At 39.2% G+C, this 27,573-nt stretch overlaps 1 protein-coding gene across 3 annotated transcripts in view; it reads right to left on the bottom strand.

Moving 5' to 3' along the window:
- The window catches only part of USP10 (ubiquitin specific peptidase 10), a 60,069-nt gene that overhangs the window by 19,002 nt on the left and 13,494 nt on the right, over nt 1–27,573 (bottom strand). Inside the window, exons 2-6 of one of the 3 annotated variants that reach the window (XM_045818608.1) lie at nt 15,857–15,909; nt 15,435–15,503; nt 11,153–11,216; nt 9,994–10,054; nt 5,934–6,974 (exon numbers count right to left, since the gene is read on the bottom strand). In XM_045818608.1, the coding sequence (XP_045674564.1) occupies nt 5,934–6,974; nt 9,994–10,054; nt 11,153–11,179 (1,129 nt within the window). In that variant the 5' untranslated portion in view covers nt 11,180–11,216; nt 15,435–15,503; nt 15,857–15,909. The remainder of the gene's footprint in view (nt 1–5,933; nt 6,975–9,993; nt 10,055–11,152; nt 11,217–15,434; nt 15,504–15,856; nt 15,910–27,573) is intronic. The other 2 variants (XM_045818607.1, XM_045818606.1) reach the window with 2 other exon arrangements.

Raw genomic sequence — 27,573 nt, forward strand, 5'->3', positions numbered from 1 at the left:
GAATCAATGCCAGCTTCTGGCTATTACTGTTAGTTTGCTTATTTTCAAGGAGCTGGCAGGTAAAAAAAAAAAAAAAAGGCAGTTTCACTGTTGGTTTTACACAATATGAAGTCTCTCAGCATCACCTAGTGGTTTGTTCAGTAACTGCATGTAAAGAACATTCCAAGTAGACATGTCTACAAAATTAAAAAGGCAAAAACTCTGAAATGTAATGTAGAAACAGAAGATTTATTGGCGATTGTACAAAACTAACTTCTTTTCAAGTCTTTAACATTCTTTGAAATGGCCTTCTGGTACAATATTTACAAATGTAGATTAGTAAGTCTTTTCAGACTTAGGAAATAGAAACACTGAACAATCTTATTTCCTTAATGATTATGCTGTTATTCTAGAAAAATCTTGTCTGCTGTGGCAAGTCTTCCATAAGCTAAAATGCAGAATCACTACCCTCAAAGTAAGACTAACGACTGGAAACAGTCTCCCCTGAAGACATCTAGGAGGTGCACACAGTGTATCTCCATAGCAAGACGCCATCACAATCTGCCTTGTATTGGGTGCGCAGCTCCTTCCCCAGACAGGGAGCTCTTTACAGACGACACCCTCACACCCTCACACTGCTGACTTCTCAGCTGAGTCTTCCCCTCCCCCGGTAACAGGTCTTCACAGCCTGTCCCTAGCCAGATAACGCCGTCCCTACTGGCTGCACAAGTCTCTTCCTCGCCTCCTTTCTCCACACCCCTCCGCAAATGATTACTTCTCTCTTTCTGCTGAGAGCTGCCATCTGTTCCTTTCCTATCTTATTCCATAAACAGTCCTCAAGGCAAGGCCAAGTGTTACTCACTGACCTAGATAGTGAATGGCACACACTAAGTGCGTATCAGACAGTGACACGGGATGAACTGAACATCTGGATCCCAAAGCTGTTGCTTATGCTAAAGGACTGCATTCCAATTAGACAGAAATGACCCAGTGAACTTTAAAGGTCATTCTAGCACATAGTTCAGAAAGCCTCCAGACGCGCCCCTGTGGAAAAGCAGACAAGGGCAAGAGTCCAGGAAGACAAACCAGACACTCGGTTTCACACCCTGGCTCTGCCACTTCATTCGTTTCGTGCCCTGGAGCAGATGGCTGCCCCTTACCTGCACCAGAGACTGTACCGCGGTCAGCTCTGGGGAGGCCGCTGTGTGACACTGTAACACAGGCACAGAAAGCTCCTTGCAGACACCCCACAATCCTTGTTAGAAAACAAAGAGCTAATACTAATTTATGGAAGAGTTTTAGAGAACCAACAATTTTCAGTACTCCAAGAAATGTTAATTCCTTAAAATTAAATTTTGTCAGTAAATATTAAAAAGCCCCACTTCAAAAGGACTGAAAGATCATAAGAAATTAATTATCTTACTGTCTAGGATTTTCTCTTAAAACCAAATTCAGACAATTTAAAGGTTTGTTTTTGTAACATAATGTACAGTGAGCCTTTTCCCCCCAATAATCACAAGCTGACTCTGGGCCGGACACCGACTTCTGATGAGGTCCGTTGGCACACTGCTGCTCTTCTCCCTCCGAGGAAAGCAGCACAGGTGCCGAGATCACTGTCATTCCTGCAGTCATCTGTCACTATTACTGAATCCTGTTAAAATGAATGAATCCTGCTGCTGTAATCTGAAAGTCAATTATTTGTGACTTGCAGACAAGCCAGTATGAATACTGCTTTTAACTTTTTCATGTAACTCTTGGCTGTCTTTAATTAAGTTCTGTTTATAACAATATCACCATTTCCATGACTATTTTATTCCGAGCCTAAGGTTCAATAAGCACTATAATTACAGAAGTGAAAAGAATCAAAACCAGAAAGGATAGCCATAAAGGAGAGAAGGCAGGGTTACTCCCTGAGGTTGAAACTTTAAATCTGACATGTGGTCAAAAGTCAGCACTGTTGGTAATTTATTTACCCTTCTTTTAGGGCAAACAATCACAAGTTTACTGTAATAACAAACTTTTCCCGTTTCAATTCATCACTGTTGATGTGATTTACTACTTAGATCCATTCAGAGAGCAACTTCAGGAAGATGGCTTCCCCAATCCACCTTTCCTCCCCCAGGATTTGGTGGGTCTCCCCAAAACAATGTTATTGGGGTGATACAAAATGCCAGAAAGACTCCATACCACATAAAAGATGAGAAATTGAAACTGATGGCTTCATTCTTGTAATAGCTCAAACACTAAATGGCTGGATGAAAGTTTAACTCCATGAAATCTCACATAACAAAAATTAAGTGGTTAATATTCTTTTTTGTATTTTAAGATATACACAGTAGTTACCATGTTACAACATACTATTCAAATGAAATGATTTATAAACTCAATGGCAATGATAGCACTGTAAATTTTTAAGTTGATGTAAGCTATGCTTATTCCTATACACATTTTACACATCAAATTTTGTTTTCCTAAAATTAGGATTTAGAGGTCATAATACCATTTAAAAACCCATGAAAATGCAAGTTGCAGAACTTTCATCAATTCTTAAGGCTCAACAGTTGGTCCATGACTGACATTCTGATATGTCGCGTTGACCTGCTTCTCTGTCATCTTCCTAATGGTCCAGAACATTCTCCAACTGTTTTTCTTTTCCTCATTACATCACTTTGGAAGAACATACTATTTTGGTTACCTCATCATGTGGAGGACAGCAAAGCAACCCAAATGTACCATTATTCACTGATTACAGACCAGCTTATGTTTTATTGAGTGAGGGGCTTTCAGTTTAGTTCTATAAAAAGAGACATGTTATAAATACCAGCAAGGACATATACATATTGAATCAGATATGGATTGAACTCTCAATCCACAAGGGTGGATTCTTGCCAACAGGTACTACACCTCTTTTTAGCTTAGGGCATGCTACGTTATCACTACTTTGGAGAATTTGAAGAGAAAATGCAAAATTGAGAAATCATTTCCCAAGCTGGAGGAGGGAGTATAAATATGATTTATAAACCCCCAAAACAAAGATCAACAATAAGCTAAATTTTTGTTCACATTTCAACTAAATACAGGCACAGGAATTCATTTTCCTGAGTAGATCCAACTTGTAACGATTGTGTTGTTCTCTCCATTAATGGGATTTCCTCTCAAGTATTCTACCCTTCCATTGCTCTTTTCTTTTTTAAAACCTCACCTGAAGATATTTTTTTAAAATTGACTTTTAGGGAAAGAGAAAGAGAGAGAGAAATGCTGTTGTGAGAGAAACATGGATCAGTTGCCGTACACACCCTAACAGGGACCAAACCCACAACCTAGGCATGTGCCCCGAATGGGGATCGAACCTGCAACCTTTTGGTGTACAGGACAACACTTCAACCAACTGACCCACCTGGCCAGGGCTTCTATCTCCTTCTTAAACAGAGTTTATACTTAAGAAGAAACACCCAATAGAACACAATGTTGACGAATAATATACACTGTGAAGATGGCCCTGCCACCAAGAAGTTGACAGCAGAAATCACTAATGCAATGTGTAAACAGTTTACAAGCAATCAAGAGCTGGTCATATTTCACTTCAAAATGCCTTATATGTGATTCGTATTCTATCACAGTTCATTTGTTGTCCTAATTTGTATCTCACTTGTGGTTACACAAAGATCAGCTGGCATTTTAAGCAGAGATTGACAGCAGGGCCGGTAATCTGGAAACTCGAACCTCCAAACAGCTGACAATGTCTGCACGGCTCCCTTCTCCCTCTTCCCCAAAAGCTAGTAAGTGTAATGATAAACAAAAAACTGCTCTCTCAGTAGAACCAGTGAGACGCTGATGAAGAGCAAATGCTACAATAACCAAAATCGGTATCTTTTAATGGAGCTAGAATTTCAGTGACATGCTGTTTAAAATAAGTGGGCCTATGCCAAAAAGTATGCCCACTGAAGGGCAGTTTGTGGTAGTAGATCTGACATAATAAATTGAATATATCTTTATCATTTTTATGAAGCAAATCATAAAAATATGGAGAATTTGACAAAGAGAAAAGAATTCCAAACAATACTTTACCTAAACTCCATATGATTCCAAGCGTTGTTCCGTGTGACTACTCTCACTGCATTAGCTTACAGAAAGTGATATGAAAACAGTCAGCAACTACATCCTGTACTTCTAATGCTCCACAAACAGTCCCAAAAGAATAAAGTATTTTATGAGGAACTAAACTTTTGCTCAGATCATTTACTCATCTTTGTAACTGGCCTACTCAAAATAGGATTAAGAAAATAAACGTGTGGGGAGGATGAGGGAACACACTACATCAATGCAAAACTAATGACTTGGACTGGGGCCATGCTCTCCACTAGCACCAGTGACTAAGATCCCCCACGTTCAACGTGTTTCACAAAACAGGTTAACACCAGATCAAGCGGGTTAACTAGACTTTAACACAGGTGCAACAAAGCAAACTATGTTCAAACCATGTATCAAACCATATTTAAAGTCATATAGCTAGAATGTTTTAAAACATTTAAAATGAAACTTTCTTATTGTAAATAAAGATTGAGAGAATTTCCCAGGAATAGAGGTTTTCCTTTGTGAAGTAATTTTTAGGAACAAAGGTTTAATTACATTACTTTCAAGACTTTCAACTCAGACTGTACATTTTTGAAAGCATCCCACCATGCATCATCTCTCATAGGTTAAAATAAGCTTTTAACTTAATGATTTATACAGAGACTTATAACTGTCTTATCCTGACTGTAACAGCATTCCTTGCAATGAATATATTCCAGAAGTCATAATAAAAAAATCACCTGGCTCTTAAAAATAGGTACGAAGCCCAAGATGATTGGCCTACCAATTACCTTCTCATTTTAAGAGAACTCCAGGCACCAAAAGTATTCAAAATAATGTATTTTATATATGGAATAAAATGCTCACTTAAAAAAAAAAAGATTGCTTGCCATCATCTTATTGCCATCAAAAGAATGTTTTATATTTTATGGAATTCTGACCATTCATAAAAAAGAATGTTTACAGTTGACAGAATTCTGACCATTCATAAAAGGTTATGGATTTTACAGCTTGCTACTGCATTTGCCCTCATCCTGGTAATGCTGTCAGGTGTTCCAAAATGTTAAATCAGAAAATGTCACATAAAGCCTACAGACAGCTTATTTTAACTCAGCTAATGGGGTAAGAATCTGAGGAGTAGGTTGCTAAACTTGTACAATGAAGCCTGAAGAAATGGCTGACTTCTTAGATACATATAAACATACATGCTCTTCTATATTTCTGACTTTCTACTTCAATTTAAAAAACAACTGCAAATTATGCAGCTTTATATTTTTGTGAATTAGTTCTACTTTTGAATTTAGCACTTCAAAATAAAACATGTGAGTCAAACTGTTACAGTTTTTCTTTTTGTGCCAAGAGCTGACCTTGATGTGCTAAAACTAAGTAAATCCATTTACTCAATCCAAAACAGGCATTAAAAAGAAAAACCCCAAATTCTTTCTTATATCTTAAGAAATATAGAAAAGAAACAGTGCAGAGTGAGGTCAAATCAGGGATTATCACACCAAAGTTGCACAATGGGTGTAACACACAGGACAAGTCCATTATACAGTCACAATGGAGCAGAACTGATCAAAATGCAAGAAATAGAAATGTTGTTTGTCAATAAAAAAGAACTGGTAACAGACATAAAATTTGCACTTGACACAGAGGCATGACAACCCCCTCCCATTCTGCTTATATATTATTTTGCTTTTAGGACATTTAAGGCACAGGCATCTTCAGAAGTTTCTATTAACACACAGGTAATCTACTATTGCTCTGGGTAATAATCTATCACCACAGTTTATAAGCCCAGACTGTCTCAAACTTCTCACTCAACAGGCGATGAGATCTGCTCCCCTCTTCACTTTTGACCTGTATCTTTTGAACTATACCTGCAATCTTTATGGCTACGGGATCCTCTGAAACTGGAACAAGCCCTTCCTTGACTTCAGCCTGCTTTTCAGAGACCAGGGGAGACGTGGCAGGAGGGGAATACTTAGTTTCCACAGAAGCCACGGGCGAGGAGGAAGAGGGCTTAGAATCATGGAAAAGACTGGCCCATGACTTAGGCTGACTGACGGGAGTGGAGCCAGCCACAGAGGCCAGGGCATCGGCAGGAGGGGAAGTGCTCTCGGCTTTAGCTGGGTCCGAGTCCGTGCTTTCCACAGTGTGCAGCTCCACCCCATTGGCAGCTGAGCCCTCACACAAGGATTCAAGTATCTGTCCATTAGCAACTCCAAGGTTTTCAGTAGTATCAGTCCCAACATAAGGGTGAGCCACAGCTGTCCTCAACAGGCTGTCCCTGCCAGCCTCTGCAGGGAGGCAGGACTGTTCAAAGTCAGGCCCCTGGCAGCCCTCGGGCTGCCCTGCAGTCCTAGCGTTGCTGTCCAGGGCTCGGGGGAAAGAGCCACCAGGCACATCGTCACTGACGAAGTCTGTGGAGTCCTGAGGGCTGCTACAAGTCCTGGGTGTCCCCAGCAAGGGCATATCGCCCGTCAACTCTACATCCTCTGTGCCCACACTGTTCAGGACTACGGGATTGGCATGGCCATTGACCAGGGCTTCTGTAGAAATACTACCCTCGCTGCCATCTTTCAAGTAACTATAATATCCAGGGGGACGTTTTTTCTTCTTTTTACGCTCCCTTTGTCCAAGACCACCTGAGACGCCATCATTTTCCAAAATTTCCACCTCCGCATTGGGACTGCCGTCCAGATCAAGGGAAGAGCCTGGGTACTGGCAGTCAACGGAGCTGCAGTTCGCTTCTTTGTCTACATCATCAGGGGTGTTTTTGGAAGCTGTGCAACTAAGAAAAAATTCAGGGGCCTGAGGATTCAATGTGCTTGAAATACTGTAGTTGGGAGCTCTCTGCAACGTGTCACTGGGTTCAATCACTTCATTAACGCCGAACTCAATTCTTTGATACTCTTGTCCTATTTAGAAAAAAAAGTCAGTAAATATCCCATTAGTTAAGAATAGTTATATAAACTATGAAAGTATCAATAATTATTCATTTTTCTCTTTGAAAAATAAAACATTAAAGTCTTCTAATTAACAAAGCTGACATTTTATTTCTGTGCTGAATAAATAATTTCCTAAAATAACTATAAAACTGTATTTAATTTGGGGATTAAAAAAAAACAGCCTGTATTTATATTCTACTCTCAGGGTAGCTAAAATGGAGACTTTCAGAAGGTAGAAATTAAAACAAAATTACAATAAAAAGCAAATTAATATTTTGCCTGCCTGAAAACACCTGTCAATTAAATCTGACATTACTAGCTTACTTTTATGCCCAAGAGTAGGGCACAGGTTTTTCCGACAATTAAAAGAAACTCATGATGACAAACTGAGAGACTTAACCATTGCTGTATGTTATGGCTTCTCTAGTTAGTGTAATTTTAGTGTAATTTAGTGATTCAAAAAGTATAAACAACACCAAGAATTAACCTTCCATATAAAAGTATACTTCAGAAGCCCTTCCTCCCAGCTGAGAACAATCTAGGTATTCCATCCATTCTAAGATGTGCATTTTTTCATATTTCTGACACTAGGTTGAGTTTCAGAATCCACTGTGTCCTTCAACAGACACCAAGCATCAATGTCAGCTTATAACTAATACAACAAAGTTATAAATTTTGAAGTTAAGAAAAGAACACATGCATTATAATTCATTTTTAGTGCGTAAGTGAAAATTTCTCCAAGTCTATCATAAAAGGCCAACTTTTTTTCAAGGCATGTATTTCAAGAAAAAAAATCGCAATACCAAAAGAATCATGTTCCATTACAGAGAACTACCGTAGATATATTTTACCTCAGAAGTCTTTTTATAAGCAGAAAAAAACAGCCCCGGAGAGAAGTCAATTAATTGTGTGCAAGTTAGTGGGAGGGTGAGGGCCTAGTCTAATCCTTCATTGTTTTGACAAAACACCCCTTCCTTGGGGTTGGGTCAGGTAGGGGAGGGACCTGTACAACAACAAAAAGTTCCTATTACACCTACCAGCTAGTTTACATGTAAAGCCACCAAGAGATCAATTTGAATCCTTTGGCTCCTGAGCACTGATTTTTTTTTTGTTTGTGTTGTTTCCTTATTTTAAAAAGAATCCCCCAAGGACAGTTACTTTCTCTATTATTACACCTAAAGGTGAACTGTGTGCAATGCTATTATATGAACTGAAACCAACGTATCTAAAGAAGTGAAGAACATTCCCCACATGGAGGCTACCCTTTGCAGACTGTGGTGTACCTTGTAAAGTAACATTAAAATCCAGTATGCATTGTGTCATGCAGCCTGCGCGAGATTTTGATTATTTCCAACAGACACAGTGCCTTCCACATATCAATTGTTAATCTTACCACACTGTAAAACATTCTAGAATGTGATGTGATGTTAATGGAACTATTCCAATATGCTACGGCTATTACCAAACATGTATCCAGTATAGCATCTGATGACACCACTGGGAGGCAGACTCCTACCCAGAACAGTTCCTTTTCTTACCCAGGAACACTTCTCATGGACACACGTGTCTACTGCACTGCAAGGCAGAGAGGTCAACCCAAAGCCCAGTCTGTCAGGCTGGAAGACTAGTGCAAGTCCTGAAAACTCATGCTCTGAAGAACCCAATCAATATAGTAGTACATAGGGAACTCAATGCTCAGGTCAGGTAGGCACTGCATTTGTTGGAAGAAGGAAAACCAGCTCAAATAAAACAATTACATCTTTGCACGGCATTTCCCAAAGTCTGCTCACTGCAGCACTGGCAGTGCAGCCTCCGATCTCTAGCCTACGCCACTGGGAAGATGGTGGGGCCATTAAATGAAATAGAAAGAAAGGTGTAACAAGAAAGGAAAAATAATGAAACACTTTAAAGCACTGAGTAGACATTTGCAGCAGGCTCACTATGTGCACAAGCACATGGGCACAGAGAACTCTCCTGACCAGATAAAAAAGCTGCTCCAGAGGCTGGGCAGCAGGGCGAGAGCCTTTAGGTCCCTCTGGCTTCACTTATTTTATGCCCAACCTAAGCCATCACTAGAACTGCCCTTTCCCTTATGATTTCCTGTATCATTGTTTCTCATAAAACTGCTAATAATTCTCGATACACGTTCTAATTTTACTATAAAGAGTTTGAATAATCGTTTCAAGTTTTACATTTAAACCTAAACTATAATTAAAACCCCTTTCACAGGTCTGACCATGTTAAAACAAGGAACCAAATCCCAGACTCTCAAAGAAAAGACCTAGCTTTTAGTTTCTCCATGGGCAGCAAGGGCCTTTGATATGACTCAAACTGGAAAAAAAAATGATCTAGACAGATCTGACCGAGTAATGATGGCCTGCAGCAATCAAAGGCCCCTGCTGTTATTTAAATATTGGGCACCTAAATAATGCAAAGTCATCGCATCTCAGCAAGCACCATCTCCAGGAACCAGGTCATTGTCTGTGACATAGATCAAAAAAAAATGTAACGAAGCAAGAGGTAAAGAGGTTACCTGAATTCCCAAGAGCATTAGTGAGGATGGGGTCATAAATGCAAAACTGCAGGAACAACAGATTCAAGCTGCCATCTAGCTGTGCAAAGAGCACACCTCAGAGATTCGCAGGCCCTGGGCCCAGCAGCCTTGGCCCCCAGACCGGAAGTTTGCTAACTCTGACAAAAACCATTGGCTGTGAGGAACACACCTGTGCGCTGAGAGTTGCTAAGGAAAACAAAGAACTGAACATCACTTCCTTAACTAAACCTTGAATGTCTGACACTATGAGGCACAGAATAAACTTTAATCCATTAGTCAAAGTGGTTCAGTGATTAAATCCACTATATTTTACAGCCAAAACATCAAGCTGTAAGGGAATGTTATTCAGAAAGTACAACTGACCAGGAAAACACTGTTTGCAGGTGCCCTGCCCACCCAGCACATATGACCAGATGAAGGAGAGAAGCAGCTCACCATCGGGTAGCTCATCGGTAGCCTGTGTGCCACACAGAACAGTTCCATTGTATGGAGGAAGCTGCAAAGGGAATCAAAAGAATATTAATTCAGAAAATGGTAAAACCCAACATGTGCTACTTTAATTAAAACATTTCATTAAAACTCTTTATACGTGTAACTTTTCATGAAATTTCTACTAAAATAACACACATGGAGAGACAGTACAATTAAATCATCTTCATTTAAGAAAAACTACCATAGGAATGCTTTTAAATATAGTTATTAAACAGATCCAAAAATGAGGCAAAAAAAAATAAAAATAAACTCTAATTGGCATGTAAATCAGCTGCAATAAAATGCTTATGACATATACTTTGCTTCACAGGATGTTAGTGACTCCTCATAAATGCCACAGCCACCTGGCTTTGTCCACCAGTAAAGATGACTCTTGGTGACCACCCGCACTCTGTGCTCATAATCAGTATAGGTCAGCACAGCCAGCAGAGGCCAGGACCCGACCCATGAGCAGGGAGTGGAAAAAGGCCACTGGGAAGGAAAAGTCTGGGAATTGTGGCTCCCTTTTTAATATAATACCTTAAAAATAACAAAATTAAGGACTAGAAATCCCATTCCTTGTTTGGAAGAGATCAAGCAAAATGGCAAGTGTCTGACCTTGCCATTAGGTCCCTCTAGCTTCCCTACAGAGTTGACCTCTGTAAAAAGCAGAAAGACATAATAAATACATCCAAGTTTTCTCCTTCCTAGCTATTCCATAATACTTAAGAGTTGGAAATATTTAAAATGGGTATGTTTCATATCAAGTTTAGGAAGGGAAGGGAAGGGAAGCAGACAAATTAAATAGTCACCTGAAGGCAACAGTAGAACAAAAACCAGTGTTTTTCAAAGTCTGCTCACTGCAGCACTGGCAGTACAATGGCCCCATGACTGCGTGGGGTCCCCAAGTCTGCAACATTCAGAGGTACCAGGTAATTCCCATGTCAACTATTATTAAGAATTTCTGCTTAAGTGGCTTCCTCAGCTGATTTCTCCAATTAACTCTTAGCAAGTCGATTCAATAATCAGAGATAAAAGCTTTTCATTCCAAGTAACCAAGGTCTCCCTCCAGAGAATTAATGGCAAATAAGAAGCTATGCAGTGCTATTCAAAAGCAACTGACCGCATTCAGGACTTGAGAGCTGCACATATTTCCACCATGCAGGGGCACCCCAGTATTCTTCACACTGTCACAAAAGGAGAAAGCATTTTGTGTGTGGAGATGAACTACACTGGCCTTGCACATGAAGTGCAAAAACCATTCATTCCACACAGCACTCAAACACTCACACCGGGTGCTCCAGCATTTACCACTGGTGCAGACATATAAAGCAGAAAGGTGCATCTGAGGAAGCCACAAATTGCGGTCATGTCCCTCTGCAGTCAGATAAGTAGTTTAGCAGACTCCCATACACAGAATGCCTTCCCAAAATTTTCTATCAATGACACTGGGGTGCCCCCTGGTGATAGAAATCTATACAATTTTAAGGCACTAAAAGTTTTGGGGTGTTTTTAACTTCCCCATATTTCAAAATCTAGTTAAGTGGTAGAAGCAAGGATCTGAAAAGAGACCACCCAGCAGTCTCCTTGGCAAAACTGCCATTTTCTGTTAGTGTATTTAACACACTTATTTTGATATACTAATCTGGTAAGAGTGTAACTGTGGGAATTGATGTATGCTGGAATGAGTTCTGGCCCACAGGAAGTGTGAGTGAGTAATCATCATCTTCTTCTTCTTCCTTTTTTTTTCCCTCTAGAGGCATATGTCACCTTAAATTGAACAAAACTTCCACCACTCCTAAGAAGCACTTTAGTCTATGGTAATTGGGTGTAATAAATACACAGCAGAATAAATTGTATTTATTGTTTAAAGTTTCCTATTTATGCAGCTATTTATAAGAATGCAAAATAGAAAGACCAAAGCAAGAACTTAAAATCACACAAAGGTCAATTGAAAAATGCAAAAAAACTGTAATCTAGTTATGTTAGACACAGTTAAATCACCTCATTCTGAAATACTGCTAACAGTCTTGTTAAGACTTGGGACCTTTGCCTTGGCCAGTGTGGCTCAGTTGGTTGGAGCACTGTCCAGTAAGACCAAAAGTTTGCAGGTTTGATTCCCAGTCAGAGCACATACCCAGAGTGCAGGTTTGATTCCCTAGCAGGGGTGCCTGCCTACAAGAAGGCAATCAATCGATGTTTCCTCTCTCTCTAAAACCAACAAAAATATGTCCTTGGGTGAGAATTTAAAAAAGAAATTGTTGGGACCTTTGTTTAATGTTTTAAAATCTTTTTAGTGCTGTCATAATTTGTTCTGGTATCTCAAAGACCTTCACAAACCCTAAATCTCTCCTCTGAAATCTCCAAACCACTGAGAATAACTGTCTTAATTCCGTCACTACACACACACACACACACCTGTGCATGTACTATGCTATCCTGGACTTGTTACTCAGTAGCAGACTGAGGTTTATATGTTGTCTCCAATGATGAGAGCCTGGGAGGTTTCCAGAACAATTTGCATTGTTTCCCTATTTTTAACACCAATAACATGATTATGATTGGGATTCAAAACACAGTTATGCATAAGTTGACTGAATTTTAAAGTTGGAGAAATTCATTTTTAAATCACCCTGGCTTCTAAACTAGAACACAGCTTTAGAAAAGATAGCAATTACCTTTTAAAAATGTATATAGGCATGCCTCATTTTATCGTACTTCATTTTACAAATGCTCTTTGCAGAGAATTCAGAGAAAATATACCAACACCGAGGCAAGACCCTCCACCAACAAAAAAGATTATTACCTGTTGAAGTCGCAGATAACAGTGAGCAGTTTTTAGCAACACAGTATCTTTAATTAAGGTATGTCCATTTTTTAAGACAATATTATTGCATACTTAACAGACTAGTACAAATTTTTATATGCAGTGGGAAACACCAAAATTTGTGAGACTCACTTTTTACTACAATATTTGCTTTGTGGCAGTGGTCTGAAAAGGAACCTGCAATATCTCCCAGGAATGTCTTTAAGATACACAAGCTCCATTTGTTTCTTCTGATTTTGTTAAATTACTGACCATCCTATCTTGCCAGCGACCAGAGCTTTCAAACAAGCAAACTAAAAGAGACAAAACCTTTCAGCTGAAAGGAACCATGCTTTTGTAGACAGTGTTTTTATATGTAAACATTTATGTTTTTTATAAATGGTTTATATTTTTATAAAACTTTTTATAGTTTTCATTTCTCAAATTTTTGTGTTTCAGTTCTTGGCCCCAAGTGAAAGGGCGAAAATGCTTTATCCAGTTCTTAGCAGCCAAAAAAATACATGAGGAATAGTGTTAGATTCTAATTTATGCCACATGGTAGGAACAATGCAGGTAGGAGATGCAATTATTTTACCTACAAGGTAAGAGGCCAAATGACTTTGCAGAAGTGAGATAACATCACTCACACACCCACCAGTCCAATCACACATCACCACATTAAACAGTCTGTGTCCTACATATTACTATAATCCAAACACCCAAATTGTAGTAACTGAGGACAGGAACTCAGCCCTATCACATTATTTAGCCTGTACTTCCCTTTTGCAAGATACTGAACCACATGTAATTTTGATAGACAACACCTTTCATACCCTACCCTCATCCTCAACATCAGTTTGACTCCCAGTAAGGGCACATGCCTGGGCTGCAGGCCAGGTCCCCAGGAGAGGGTGTGTAAAGTGTATAGTGCTGACGGAGAGAGAAACCAACAGGCACACAGAACAGGAGACGCAGAACCAACCAAGCACATATGAAGATGCGACCTGACAGGGCGCTACTGCACTTACGGGCCGAGTCCTCAGTAATGGTGCTGGGACAACTTCTACTGCCCACTTCACACATATGTAAAAACCAATACCTCAATTTCAGTTGCATTATATACTAAAGTAAAAACAAAAACCTGAAGACTTTTAGAAGAAAAAAAAGTCTTTATTACCTTAGGGAAGGGAAAAATTTCTTAAAGATATTTTTTTAAAACCAAAAATCCACAAACTATGAGGAAAAAAGTCAACACATTTGACATTAAAGTGAAAAGTGTACTCCCCTTACCCAGGGAAAAATAAAAATACATCATATATGAAGTTTAAAAGCCCCCATGCTAGGAAAAGATACCTTTAATATGCAAAACCAAAGATTATTAATTCTTAAATTAATAAGAAAAAGACAAGCCCTGGCTGGCGTAGCTCAGTGGATTGAGCGCGGACTGGGAACCAAAGTGTCCCAGGTTCGATTCCCAGCCAGGGTACATGCCTGGGTTGCAGGCCATAACCCCCAGCAACCGCACATTGATGTTTCTCTCTCTGTCTATCTCCCTCCCTTCTCCTCTAAAAATAAACAAATAAAATCTTAAAAAAAAAAAAAGAAAAAAGAAAAAGACAAATCACTTGATAAAAAACAGGGACAAGGGACAGAGATCAGGTAACTCACAGGATTGGAAATACATATTACCAACAAACAGCACTCAATTGTTCGCCGTCTGGGAAATGTCAATTAAAACAATGACCATCTCTTTATAACCCATGAGATTAACAAAAATTTTAAGTATGCCTATACTAAGAATTAGCAAGGTTTTTTTTTGTTTGCTTGTTTTTAAATGAGATAGAGAAAACACACATGCATTGCTGATGGGAAGGCAGACTGTGAAAACCACTGAGCAGATCAGCAGTCTCTAGTAAATCTACAGGTGTTTATCCCCTACACAATCCAGCAGTTCCACTCCTAGAACATATCCTGGAATATATCCTGGAGAAACCCACAGGAGCAAGAGAAGCCATGACAAATATGTTTTTTGCAACATTTTTGTAATAGTGGGAGAACTAAGACCTAAATGGTCCTCAACAGTAAAAAGGATAAATTGTGGTATGTTTAATCAATGGTATTAAGCAACTGAAATCAAAGAACAAAATGCATCAGTACAGGTAAATCTAAAGGACATTAGCTTAAGATAAACTACAAAACGATGAATATAGTATGAAACCATTTGTGACATTTCATATCAAACAATACAATATACTATCTATTGATACACACACATAATAAAAGGTGAAAACCACAGTCAGAAAACAATACTTAGCAATTTCAGCAGTCATTACTTCTGGGGAAGGGGGAATGAAATGCAAAAGGGTGATGTATAATGGAAGTTTCAACTGTATCTGCAATGTTTTGCTATTTATAAACATAGTTGAGTGTTAGTATTAGCCAAGTCTGGCTGGTGGGTTCAGACGTTCTCATATTAGTCTCTGCGCTTTTCTGTACAATGGAATTCCTTGTCAAAGAGCATAAATTAAAAAATCAAAATTAAAACATAACCATTAACTCTATTTACACACATACTCAATAAAACAAAGTTCTGTCTTACCTCAACTGAAGAGCGAGGAGTCACAAAGAACTGATTGAATTCATCAGGGCTAAAATCTCCAAAAATATACTGGAAAAAAGAGAATCACTGATCACATACACTATACATATTAATACTTTCAGGAAAAAATACCACATATTAAAATAATCACATGAAATATATCTGGGTTAGAATCCCCACAACCCTTCCCTAATTAAATAAATCAAAGGTCTGCAAGGTGAGATTTCTAGGTGTCGTATTTTCCAATAACAAACAAGAAAATACTATTTAGCTTTCTCTACAAAACTGTCAAAAAACACTCTGAAATTGTTAAAGCTTATTTTGAAACAGGGCAAAGCAGGTTTGTACACCAAACTCATAAGCAGATTTCTGCTTACAGGAGAGTTTTTTGACTAACAAACATTTCCAGTTGTTCCGTTTACCTTTCTGCTGACTCATGCCACTACTTCCATTTCAGTTTTCTCTGCCATACATACTAAAGAGAAGCAGAAAATGCGGTTCAAATGGAAAGATAGGGAAATCCAAAAGAGGAAAATACTAATGAGCTTAATGATCTTTAAAAATATGTAATTTTTATCTTAAAAATACACTGAAACCTGATGAACAGATAAACATATTACTTGATAGACATAAACCTAGTTGTGAACCCTAACTGCACAGAATTCTGAATGTGACTTTCTGGAAAGACAACTGATTAAACTACATGGAAGCAAGTTTAACAAGTGCCTGGCAATTCATACTCTCCCTCCAGGGTTCCAGAAATAAGTCCCTGACAAGAAGAATCATTGTGACTACATTTCTACAAAAGAGAAAACCTCACTAATTATTTATTCATTTAATCGATTAACTATTTAGCAACTACTGAGTGCTATGCACCATGATCGGTCCTAAGAATAAAGATGGTAGACAGAGTTATGGTTCCTCTGCTAAAATGGAGCTGACAGTCTAGTAACCTGCAGGGGAATTTATAAGCATGTAATTCAAAAACAACCAGTAACTAAATACCACACGAATGGACGTTACCCATTATTATTGCAAATGTGAATAAGTTAACAACTAACTCTCACAGCCTATTGATAAGAATGCATTGACATTCTGGGGGAAAACATTTCTGGATAGCTCTTTTGCAGAAGCTACCAAAATTGTAAATGTATATTAAAAAACAAAAACATCTTGACACAGCATTTACATATACATGCCGAAGTCCACAAAGAAACTGTGCACTGAATGTAATGTTGTGAAGCTTTTCCTTTCCAACCAGGGCCCAGCAGGATAGCTGCCACAAGGGGGGTGAGGGGCGGATGGTGAGAAGAAGGGTCATTCTGCCATCAACAAGGTAGTCATCAGAGAATACATCGATGTTCGCAAGTGCATCCATGGACTGCGTTTCAAGAAGTGTGACTCTTGGACACTTAGATCCAGAAATTTGCCATGAAGGAGATGGGAACTCCAAATGTGCCCACTGACGCTAGGCTCAATAAGCTGCCTAGTCCAAAGGGATAAGGATACCCCATACTATACCCAGTGTGGCTGTCCAGAAAATGTAATGAAGATGAAGAGCCACTGTATGAGCTCTGTAAATTAGTTTACCTACATACCTGTCACCACTTTCAAAAATCTACAGTTGATGTGGATTAGAACTGCTGATTGTTAAACAAAAATAACTAGGGGAAAAAGTAATGGTGAAAATAAGCAGAGTTGCACAACAATTTAAAAATACTTCATTGTGAGCTCAGTGAGCTCTGAGGGTCTTCATCATCTTCAACACTGGGAAAAAGCTTATGTTGATTTCACTCAGGCAAGAGAAAGGTATCTTTGTGTGAAAATAAAGAAGAGAAAGGTGGAGGTGAGATGTAGGTAAAGAAACGATACTGCTGACTGGTATTCCTTTATAGTCCTACTACAGAGACCTTTAACTCTAAATACAAGCCTCAAAATTTACTCAAGAGAAAATAGAAACACAAGCCACAGACCGGGAAAAAATACTCTTCTTTTCTCACATCGATGTTTCTCTTCCTCTGTTTCCCTCCCTTTCCCTCTCTCTAAAAATAAATGAAATTATTAAAAAAAAAAAAGTCCTGACTGGTGTGGCTCAGTTGTTGGACATCATCCTGTAAACTATAAAAAGTCACCAGTTCAATTCCCAGTCAGGACACATGCCCGGGTTCCAGGTTCGGTCCCTGGTCAGGACACTTACAAGAGGCAACTGGTTTATGTTTCTCTCTCACTTTGATGTTTTTCTCCCTCTTCTTCCCTCCTTTCTCCTATCTAAAAATAAATAAATAAAATCTTAAAAATAAAATATTCCCAAGAATACTAACTGCTCATGCGGTGGAGCAACTGGACCGCTCTTCATGGCTGATACAGATGCAGAATGGTAGTCCCTTTGGAAGAGAGCTTGGCAGTTTCTTACAAAGTTACTTACTGCCAGGTTCTTCCCCAAGAGGAATGAAGAACTATGTCCATTTTTTAAAAAATCCTTTATATTGATATTTACAGCAGCTCTATTCATAACCGCCAAAAACCATGAACAACAAAATGTCCACCAAGAGATGGACGTGGTACATCTATTCAATGAAATTACTACTCAATGGCTGTCAAAAGGATCATGCTAAGTGAAAGCAGCCACACTTGAAATGCTACATGTTGTAGGACTGCATTTGCATAATATTCTAGGGTAACACTATACAGACAGAAAGCAGATCAATGGCTGCCAAGGTCTGGGGAAAGACTGATTACAGAGGGGCACAAGGGAACTTTTTGGATTGATGAAAACATCCATCACAGGAAAAGCCTGGTGGAAAAACAATGACCTTTCTAACTGCCAAGAAAACACACACTCATTAAAATACTAATGATTTCAGTCCTCACATATGAATGGACACCAAAGTGAAGAAAAATCACCAGCAATAGAAATAATAAACATGAGGGGGAAAGCCCTGACCAGGCAGCTCAGTGGGTTGGAGCATCATCTCACACACCAAAATGTCGTGTGTCCAATTTTCAGGCAAGGCACACACCTAGGTTGCAGATTCGATCAGAGTGTGTACGAGAGGCAACCCATCGATGTCTGTCTCTGTTTCTCCTCCCTTCCTCTCTCTCTCTCTCTCAAAGCAGTTAAATAAAAATCCTCAAAGGAGGATTTTAAAAAAGTGATGGGAGAAATTAGTAAACCCAGCAAACACAAGAAACAGAACTTTTAAAAAAATATGTATTTTTAGAGATTATGGCAGATCAAACAAACACAGACTGCCAGAGAAAAGACCTACTAGAAAATAGAAAGTGTTGGAAATCAGAAAATTATTAACTTTAAATACCTAAATTTAAAAAGTCAACTAAGAATTACTCAAGTAGAATTACACTGGTTTATTTAATATAAAGAGTAGAGATATTATGGTAAACAGCTCCATTTTATCTTCCCTTATGAATAAGAACCCTGTGTACATTAATTCAGAATGTGGGAAAGACACATAAAGATGACAACCAAAATGTTGTACAGGATAGCTAGGTTATTTTCTTTAGGCAAATTTTCTTCCTAGAAAACTGAAAATAAAAATGAAATGCTCATGTATCAAACTTCTAAGCACACTTTCTTATTTGAGTTCATATACAATCTAAAGTCTTTTTAGAAGAGTGATCTTGTCAATCCAGTAAGAGAACTAAAGTTCCAAATAGTCTAATAAACGTGTCAGGGAAGATGGAGAAGAGGGTGGAGGAGGAGCAGAGGAAGAAACGTGAGCCCAAGCTCCTGGTGCACACAGACTTCCTGCACTAGCCGGCGGGAGCAACCTCCTGGCCAACAGAACACTTAGAAAGGTTCCAGGGAAAGACCCCCCCCCATTACTTGCAATTATACTATTTTTTACTTAATTCTTTATTTTTAAAGTATTATTTGAAAAAGTTTGCTACAGATTCTAAATGTACTTTTATTACAACTTCTATCAATAATTTCTCCACAGTTACGCATACCTTTAATCTGATTAAAAATTCACTGGGGGAGAAATGAGGAAGCATTTCATGTATGGGTAGTGAGAAATCTCGAAGATACTGTTAAATAAAGGAAGTATTTTGGAGGTAAAAAAGAGAGGAAGAGAGAAATAGCTATTGGTGTTTGCATAAAGAGATAGTGGAAAAAGAACCACAAAGAGAATGTAACCGTTACCTACATGGAGCTGCAGGGAAACCACGCAAAGGTAGTGAAGAGGGGGTGATTTCTTAGAGCAGGGGCGTCACACTCATTTTCACCAGGGGCCACATCAGCCTCACAGTTGCCTTCAAAGGGCCGAATGCAATTTTAGGACTGTATAAATGTAACTACTCTTTAAAAGTTAATTGAGAGCTCAGCGCTGCCGCTGGGTAGAAACAAGGTGCCTGGCTGGATAAAACAAGGTGGAGGGCCGGATTCGGCCCGCGGGCCTTGTGTTTGCCACCTGTGCCTTAATGTACATCTTTTCAGAGTTTTTAGTTCTGAATCACGTAAATACCTTATCTAGTCAAAAATTAAGTGTAAAAAGTCACCCTGGCCAGTGTGGCTCAGTAGGTTGGAGCGCTGTCCCATAACCAAAAGGTTGCGGGTTCAATTCCCAGTCAGGGCACATACCTAGGTTGAGGGTTGATCCCTGTCCTGGGCATAGGCAACCTCAGTCCGGGTGCCGATCCCAGTCTGGGTGTGTACAGGAGGCAACCAATGGATGCTTCTCTCTCTCTCTCCCTTCCTCTCCTTCTAAAAGCAATAAAAAAAAAGTCCTCAGGTGAGGATAAAAAAATTAATTGTAAAAAGTAAATGAACAAAAATCATTGTACAACTATGCATATATACCCATTTTGCAGAGAAGTTGTAAGTTTGCACCTGTGTTATCTTCAAGAACTGACTGACAAAAGATTAGAACTTGATGAAAATATTTACTACAAAAAAGACACCATAAACAACTGCTAACTACCAATTATGCGATGCTAAAATACTTTAACACTTGACAAATGGCTAAACCGGAGCTATTTTAAACTCCAATGTAATTTCTTTTAACCTTGGCTCACATGTAACAATAAACAAATCTATCAAAATATACATGAATTACATCCTCTTGTCACAGATTTATTTTCAATCCTTAAAATGCACAAGCTTCTGAAAGTGAGCAGCTATTCTTCACCAATACAAAATACAGTTATTTCAGTTTTATGACTGAGATAACAGGGGACTGAGAAGAAGCTGGTACCAATGGTTATCAGCATCTCTGCAAGGTGTACACCACCTTGAGGAGTTTTGGTTGGGATTTCTACTTCCTGGAAGAGTGAGTATTCCCCACATGTTCATGGAAGAAATGAGGGGTAAGGAGGTACTATTGTACTGTTTTTATTATTTTGTAACTTTTATAAATTTGAAATTATTTCCAAAAAACAAGTTTTTAAAGCTAAAGCTGTAAACCGTTAAGAAAAACCTTTTACTCTCTCTCTTTTATGTAAGAGTGAAACATTCTACTTCCTCTAGAGGATTAACATATCTTAAAGTCAATTTTTAGTTTAAAAATATTGTTTGAGTAAAAAAAAAGATTCTGTGCTTGATTTCACAGGATTTATAGTCAGTGGGAAAGAAAATGCCACTGACCACAAGAATTACTTTGCCCTGTAAGAGCCGAGTGAGATGAAACATACGACGGTTGCCATATTTTGCCATGTATAATACACATTTTGCCCAAATATGAGGGAAAAATAAGGGTGTGCATCATACATGAGTATGACTGCATACCATGGTTATAATAAGGGGTATAATAATCCTGTGTAGAATGCACACAAAACATTGCTCCTGTGCATTAACACACAGGAGCACATTATACATGGCAAAATATGGTAAATTCACATGGGAGAGTAAATAATAGGAATTACAAGTATTGGGTTGACCAAAAAGTCTGTTTGGTTTTTTCTGTATGACAGCTCTCTAGTAGCACTTAGTTCTTTAACTTCATTCGAAACAATTTTGTTAGATTGTACTGTGATAGCTGTCATAACAGCTGTCTAACAAATGCAAACATCAGTGTGCATTTTTTTAAATCTATCAAAATTGGTGAATTTTTGTGTAGCCATTTTAATATTGGAAGATGGAAGAAAATACGCAACATTTTGGGCACATTATGCTTTGTTATTTTAAAACGCAACTGAAACACATACAAATTCTGTGCAGCATATGGAGGAGAAGGCACTGTGACTGATCAAATGTGTCAAAAGTGGTTTGCGACGTTTCGTGCTGGAGATTTCTTGCTGGACGATGCTCCATGGTGGGTAGACCAATTGAAGCTGACAGTGATCAAATCAAGACATTAACTGAAAACAATGTTATACCACACAGGAGATAGACAACACACTCAAAATATCCAAATCAATAAAATTATTGGTGAAAATGAAAAAATGTGTCTTTTATTTCACAGAAAAAACTAAACTACCTTTTTGGCCAACCCAATAAATACATGCCTTTCCAAAGCCTGGTGGAGGGCTCAGCACACACAGATGCTCAGTAAATGGGTGCTATGAGGACAGAACAAAACAAAGTGCCTGAAGTTCGTTCCTCAGTCTGCCACAACGCCTTATAAAAATATTCATGTCGTTAATAACCCTACTCTTCTAATAGCTTTATCAAATACACAAGAAAGGCAAAGCTGGAAACTGCCCTAGGTTTTAAGCAACCCTGCCAATGTCAGATGAAAAATGGAGTCAAGAAAGGTACATCAAGAGCTCCTTTCCCAGCTGCTTTGATGACGCCCACAGGAAAGGCCTGCAGTCAGGGAAACACACCACGAGGCCTTCCGACCTCCCCATACCCCTTACGGAAGCGAGCCTGAGCGGTAGAGTGGCTTTTCACCACCAGCAGGAACAAAGCTCAGTTCCCCCTCATCTGCAACTGACCCCAGTTCAGGCTTTCAGAACTCCCACTGTTCTCGTGTCTGATTATTTTCTCTGATCCTTTCTAGGAAGGACATGAAATATATACATGCAAGAAATACTTCAGGAAAAGGGGGGCATGCCCACAACACAGCTGGGATGGAAAGAAGACACTGCAGTGTAGCACAGCCTCTGGGCGGAGCTGTGCTGGGTTTGTCTCCTGGAGGAGATCAGAGGCCAGAGTGTCAGAGGGCCTGGGTCAGTAAACCCTGGGGAAAGGGCTGGACAAAACTGTAAATACCAGTGTTTGTGCTAGAGGAAACTCGAAGATTTTCAGCCCAAAGAAGGTGAGAAGGAGGAGAGGTGTTTCTAGGCCCCCTGCAGGGTCTCCACAGATGGAAGGGCCACAGAAAACACCACTTTAGAGCACAGCACCAGGGGGCACTGGCGCATAGCATGCTGAGTCTTCAAACTTCCAAAACTTTGTGTCTAGAAACAACAATACATTTGCAGGGTGCCACCAAATCAATGACCTCTGCTTTCAAAAGGACTCATGGAAACAGGAGAGCAGCCTCTGAGGTAAAAATTACAATGTAAAGGCAGTGATCAATACACTTTGCTGCACGTGCATTGTATGTACATCGCATGTTCCACGGTAGTCGGACAACTAGGACCTCATATCTAGGAACAACTCCGTGTACAGACCCAAAGCCAAGCCTCACTGGATGACAAAACCAAGTCACAGCTAAAAAGAAGCCAAGGAGAAACACAAAGCTGTCTCCTCCCTGGTTTCCCTACCCAAGGAAACGGAATTTGGGATATGAGAAACATTAAGGACTAGTAAACTGTTCTAAGTAATAAAAACCTTAAATTAATCTCATCTCTAAAATGAGGGGATGTTGGACTAGACAACCTCCAAAGTTCTTCCCAGTTCCAAAAGGATCTCCTGGACCTAACAATGACTAAGAAACACAGGTTTAGAAATATTCTCAGATGAATACAGGCTACCACATGGATCCCCCCCGGAAAACATGATGCTGAGTAAAAGAAGCCAGCCTCAAAGGGTCACAAGTTTGTATGATTCCATTCATACGAAACGTCCACAGGAGGCAAATCCCTAGAGACAGGTAGTAGATTGTGGTTGCCAAGGGCGGGGGAAAGAGGGGAAACGGGGGGAGAGGCAGCACACTGCTAAAGGGTATGAGGTTTTTGTAATGAAATGTTTCAAAACCGCACAACTCTTGTTATTTAAATGGATGAATTTTATGGTATGTGAATTTATATGTCAATAAAATAAATGAAGTAAAAAATCAGGTCAATGCTTGCATAAAAAAACCAATTTCTTTACTAAATTCTATTGATCATGGTCCCATACTTAACAGATAACTAAATCTATCTACTGAACAATCACAGGGAGCTTTCAACTTTGGAAAATGTCTGAGTGGACATCTGAGAATAATACTGTGTAAACACTCAATGCACAGCAGAAATTTCGTTGATTTAACAATATGCATTGAGCACCAACTATCCACAGTGAACTGTGCTACTTTATGAGAATAAACTGTGAATTAGACAAACACAGGGTTCAGGACACAGTGACATTTATAGTTTTGTACAGTGCAAGTGGACTGCAAGTTGCAATAACTGTTACAAATGGCAAAAAAAAAAAAAAAGACAAAAGAAAGAGGGAGGCAGAGAAAGGCTTGTTCCTTGACTTGGGCTGTAGCAGAATTCTGCTTTACTCTCTTGGGGCACAGGGGTCCTGAAAATGGATAGACTGTGTAACAAGCCACTGCTACAAACAGCATTTCTTCTTCTCAGGATTCAAAACTCAAAAGTACTGCAAGTTAGTGTCTATTTTTGTATAATCTGTGTAACTCATTCTGACTATTAAAGTCCTATCAAAAGGTAATCCTCTCCAGGTAGGTGAAGGGTATGAGAGGGATACATGCTAATGGAAAAAATAAATAAATATAAAAAATTTTAAAAATACCCTCTCACCTTTCAAAGTAGGAATTTTAATAGGTTTGCTAGATATATGTTAGGTGCTTCATGGAGATTCTGAGCTAAACCTTGTTTTGATAGGCTACATTTCCAAATTGGAGAACATGATTCATTTAACAGAACACTAATTTTATCAACTGCCCACATCTGCATGAATTACATTACACAATGGCAGTTAAATTTTAACTTGATTTGCTCTAAACTAGTACTAAACAGCAAGATAAAAGACACAGCCCAATTATTCAATAACTTGCTATATAGAAATTTTATCACCTGGAACACAGCTGATAAATTAGAGAATGAATTCAGTGCAGGTTATCTGGTACAGCCCTAGTGAAAGTTCAAGATTCCACCTATTTTCACATAGACATCTCGGTACTAATCAGGAGAGGGAAGGGAGGTGGGGAGAAGTGAGGGGAGGGGAGGGGAGAGAAGGGGAGGAAAGAAAAAGCAGAAGTCACTACAAAAGAACCTGAAAAAGTATGACCCTTGAACAACAGGGGTTCAAACTGCACAGGTCTACTTAACTTGATTTTTTTCCAATAAATACCTGTGCTGTTTTTGATCCATGGTTGGGAGTCCTCAGACACTGAGGGCTGAGGCAACTTAAATTTTGGGGAGTCAAAAGTTATATGTGATTTTTGTCCTGGCTGATGTGGCTCAGTGGATTGAGTGCCGGCCTGCAAAACAAGGGGTCACAGGTTCAATTCCCAGTCAGGGCACATGCCTGGGTTGTGGGCCAGGTTCCCCAGTCAGCAGCATTCAAGAGACAACTAATGGATTTCTCTCTCACACAGATGTTTCTCTCCCTGTCTTTCTCCCTGCTTTCCCCTCTCTCTAAGAAGTAAATAAATAAAAATCTTAAAAAAGTTATACACCACTTCTGACAATGGGAGTCAGAGCTCTAACCACTGTGCTGTTCAAGGATCAACTGTAGTTCTATCTTTGCGGGGGTCAGGGATGAATGAGAGGCCATGTTGCAGGGGGGCACAAGGGAAACTTTGGGGAACTTCTGGGAGTGATGGAAATGGTAGAAACGATTATCTTGCCTGTGGAGGTGATGACAAAAATATATACATTTGTTAAATTCATCAAACGCTGTACATTTGAAATGGGTGAAATTCACTGTACATATACTAGTTACGCCTCCAAAACAGGAACCAAGTTAAAGTCATTTGTATCACTAGCAGTTAACGCAGCACTTAGCACACAGTAGGTGTTTAAAATAGCTTTGCTCAACAGGTGAATTCAGGAAAATGAAAAGAGAAAAGCCACAACAAATAAAGTTCTCAGGATAAGAAACGATAACGTCCACATACAACAAAAATTTAACAGGACCGCCCTGACTGGTGTTTATTGTTTTTAACGATTACCCAAGAAGTTCCAGCCAGGAGTATGATTTTCATCTTTAAATACAACCTTGACATATAATCAAGATATAACACCTGACTTTTAAATATAATATTTAAATATCATCAGGGAAACTGAATTACGCTTTACAGAAAGCTTTACCTATTTTGATCACAGTCTCCCTAACTAAGGAAAAGTCAACTTTTAAAATTTTGAATCTACGAGGAAAAAAAGGTGGCAGGAGGGGGCGGGTGGGCAAAGCAGATCATGGATGTGATCAGAAAGTATCGGGGCCGCTCAGACTTTTAAAAACCCATTTTTGCCCTGACGGCACAGCTCAGTTGGTGGAACATCTGTCAGGGTACACGCCTGGGCTGCAGTCCTGGTCCCCAGTGGGAGCCTGTGAGAGGCAATAGATCGATGTTTCTCTCCCGCTCTCCCTCCCTTCCCTCTCTCTAAAAATAAATAGGAAAGCATTTTCTTGTCCTCTCTTTTGTGGTTAAACTTAAAAAAAAAAAAACTGTATTTCATTAAGAACTACCTATTTGCACTTAGATTCACTTTTCTGTTATAAACATGGACTCATATCCCTGTGGACAAAAAATTATTTCCTTTTAAATTGGTGCACAATAGAGTGACAATACCAAGTACTGATGAGGGTGTGGAAAAAGGGGGAATCCTCATGCATGGCTGCTGCCATGTAAAACGATATAGCTGCCTTAGAAAAGTCTGGCAGTTTCTTGTAAACTTAAACATACTGTATGATCCAAAAAGCCCACTTCTAGTTATCTTACCCATGAGAAATGAAAACATATGTCCACACAAAGACCTGTCCGTGAATGTAGTCAACCATTTCATTCACAGTAGTCAAATACTGGAATAATAAATGTCCACCAAGAGGTGAAGAGTTACACAAATTGTGATGTGTCCTTATAATGGAATACTACTCAGCACTGAAAAGGAATAACTCTTACATACGACACGGATGAAATTAAAAAATGTGATGCCGAGAACAAGAAGCCAGATAGAAGAGTACACTGTATATGTCCACAGAAACGAAATTTTAGAAAGGAAAACAGCCTATAGTGACAAAAACCAGATTAGTAATTGCTTGGGTACACGTGGGGACTCATGGCAAAGGGGCATAAGGGAACTTTTTGGGCAACTGAAACAGTCTGTATCTTGAATGTCGTGGTAATTACCCTGGTGTATACATTTGTCAACAATCGACTGCAAACTTAAAATGGGTACATTTAATTAAATTATACCACAATACAGTTGATTTTTAAATTCATGCACAAATTAATTAACTGATACACAACTATAAATAAGAGGGATGAAGCTGTACTCTAAAAACAGCCCTCGAAGGCCAAGGACCACAGTAGTAATCTTCCACTTACGTAAGTAAAAGAGTATTCTTTGAAAGTATGAACACCCACACTCTGGGTTTTGTTTTGTTTTAAGATTCCTGGTTCCTCAGTCCAAACACCCTTACGAGTGGTGCACAGCAAACACCCCCTAAACCACTGAGCACGGCGGTACCTGTTTCGTTCCGTTATAACTGTAAGGGTGCCTGCCCGCACTGAAGCCTCTGTGCCATCATCCCCCAATTACCACCTTGGACTGCTGGCCCCTGGCTCAGCCTCTATAACTGCCCTGACCACCTACTCGAACCCCACACTACACACAGACAACGACTGCCAACAACAATGAACCAAAATTCTGGCATTTCATTAAACAGAGTGCTACACAGGCAAAAACCTGAAAGTGCAACTCTTCTATAGGATTTTTCACTCAATGAAATATGCTGGAACCAAACCAACAAAAGCTTGGCTACTAAAGCCACCTACCAGAAAGGAAAGTGCATCACTAAATCAGAGCTTCCTCTTAAAAGACATTCAGGAAAAAAGCGAGA

The sequence above is a fragment of the Phyllostomus hastatus genome, unplaced genomic scaffold, assembly GCF_019186645.2.
Source record: "Phyllostomus hastatus isolate PE091 unplaced genomic scaffold, TTU_PhHast_1.1 phas_scaffold_345, whole genome shotgun sequence".
In the NCBI taxonomy this organism is placed as follows: Eukaryota; Metazoa; Chordata; class Mammalia; order Chiroptera; family Phyllostomidae; genus Phyllostomus; species Phyllostomus hastatus.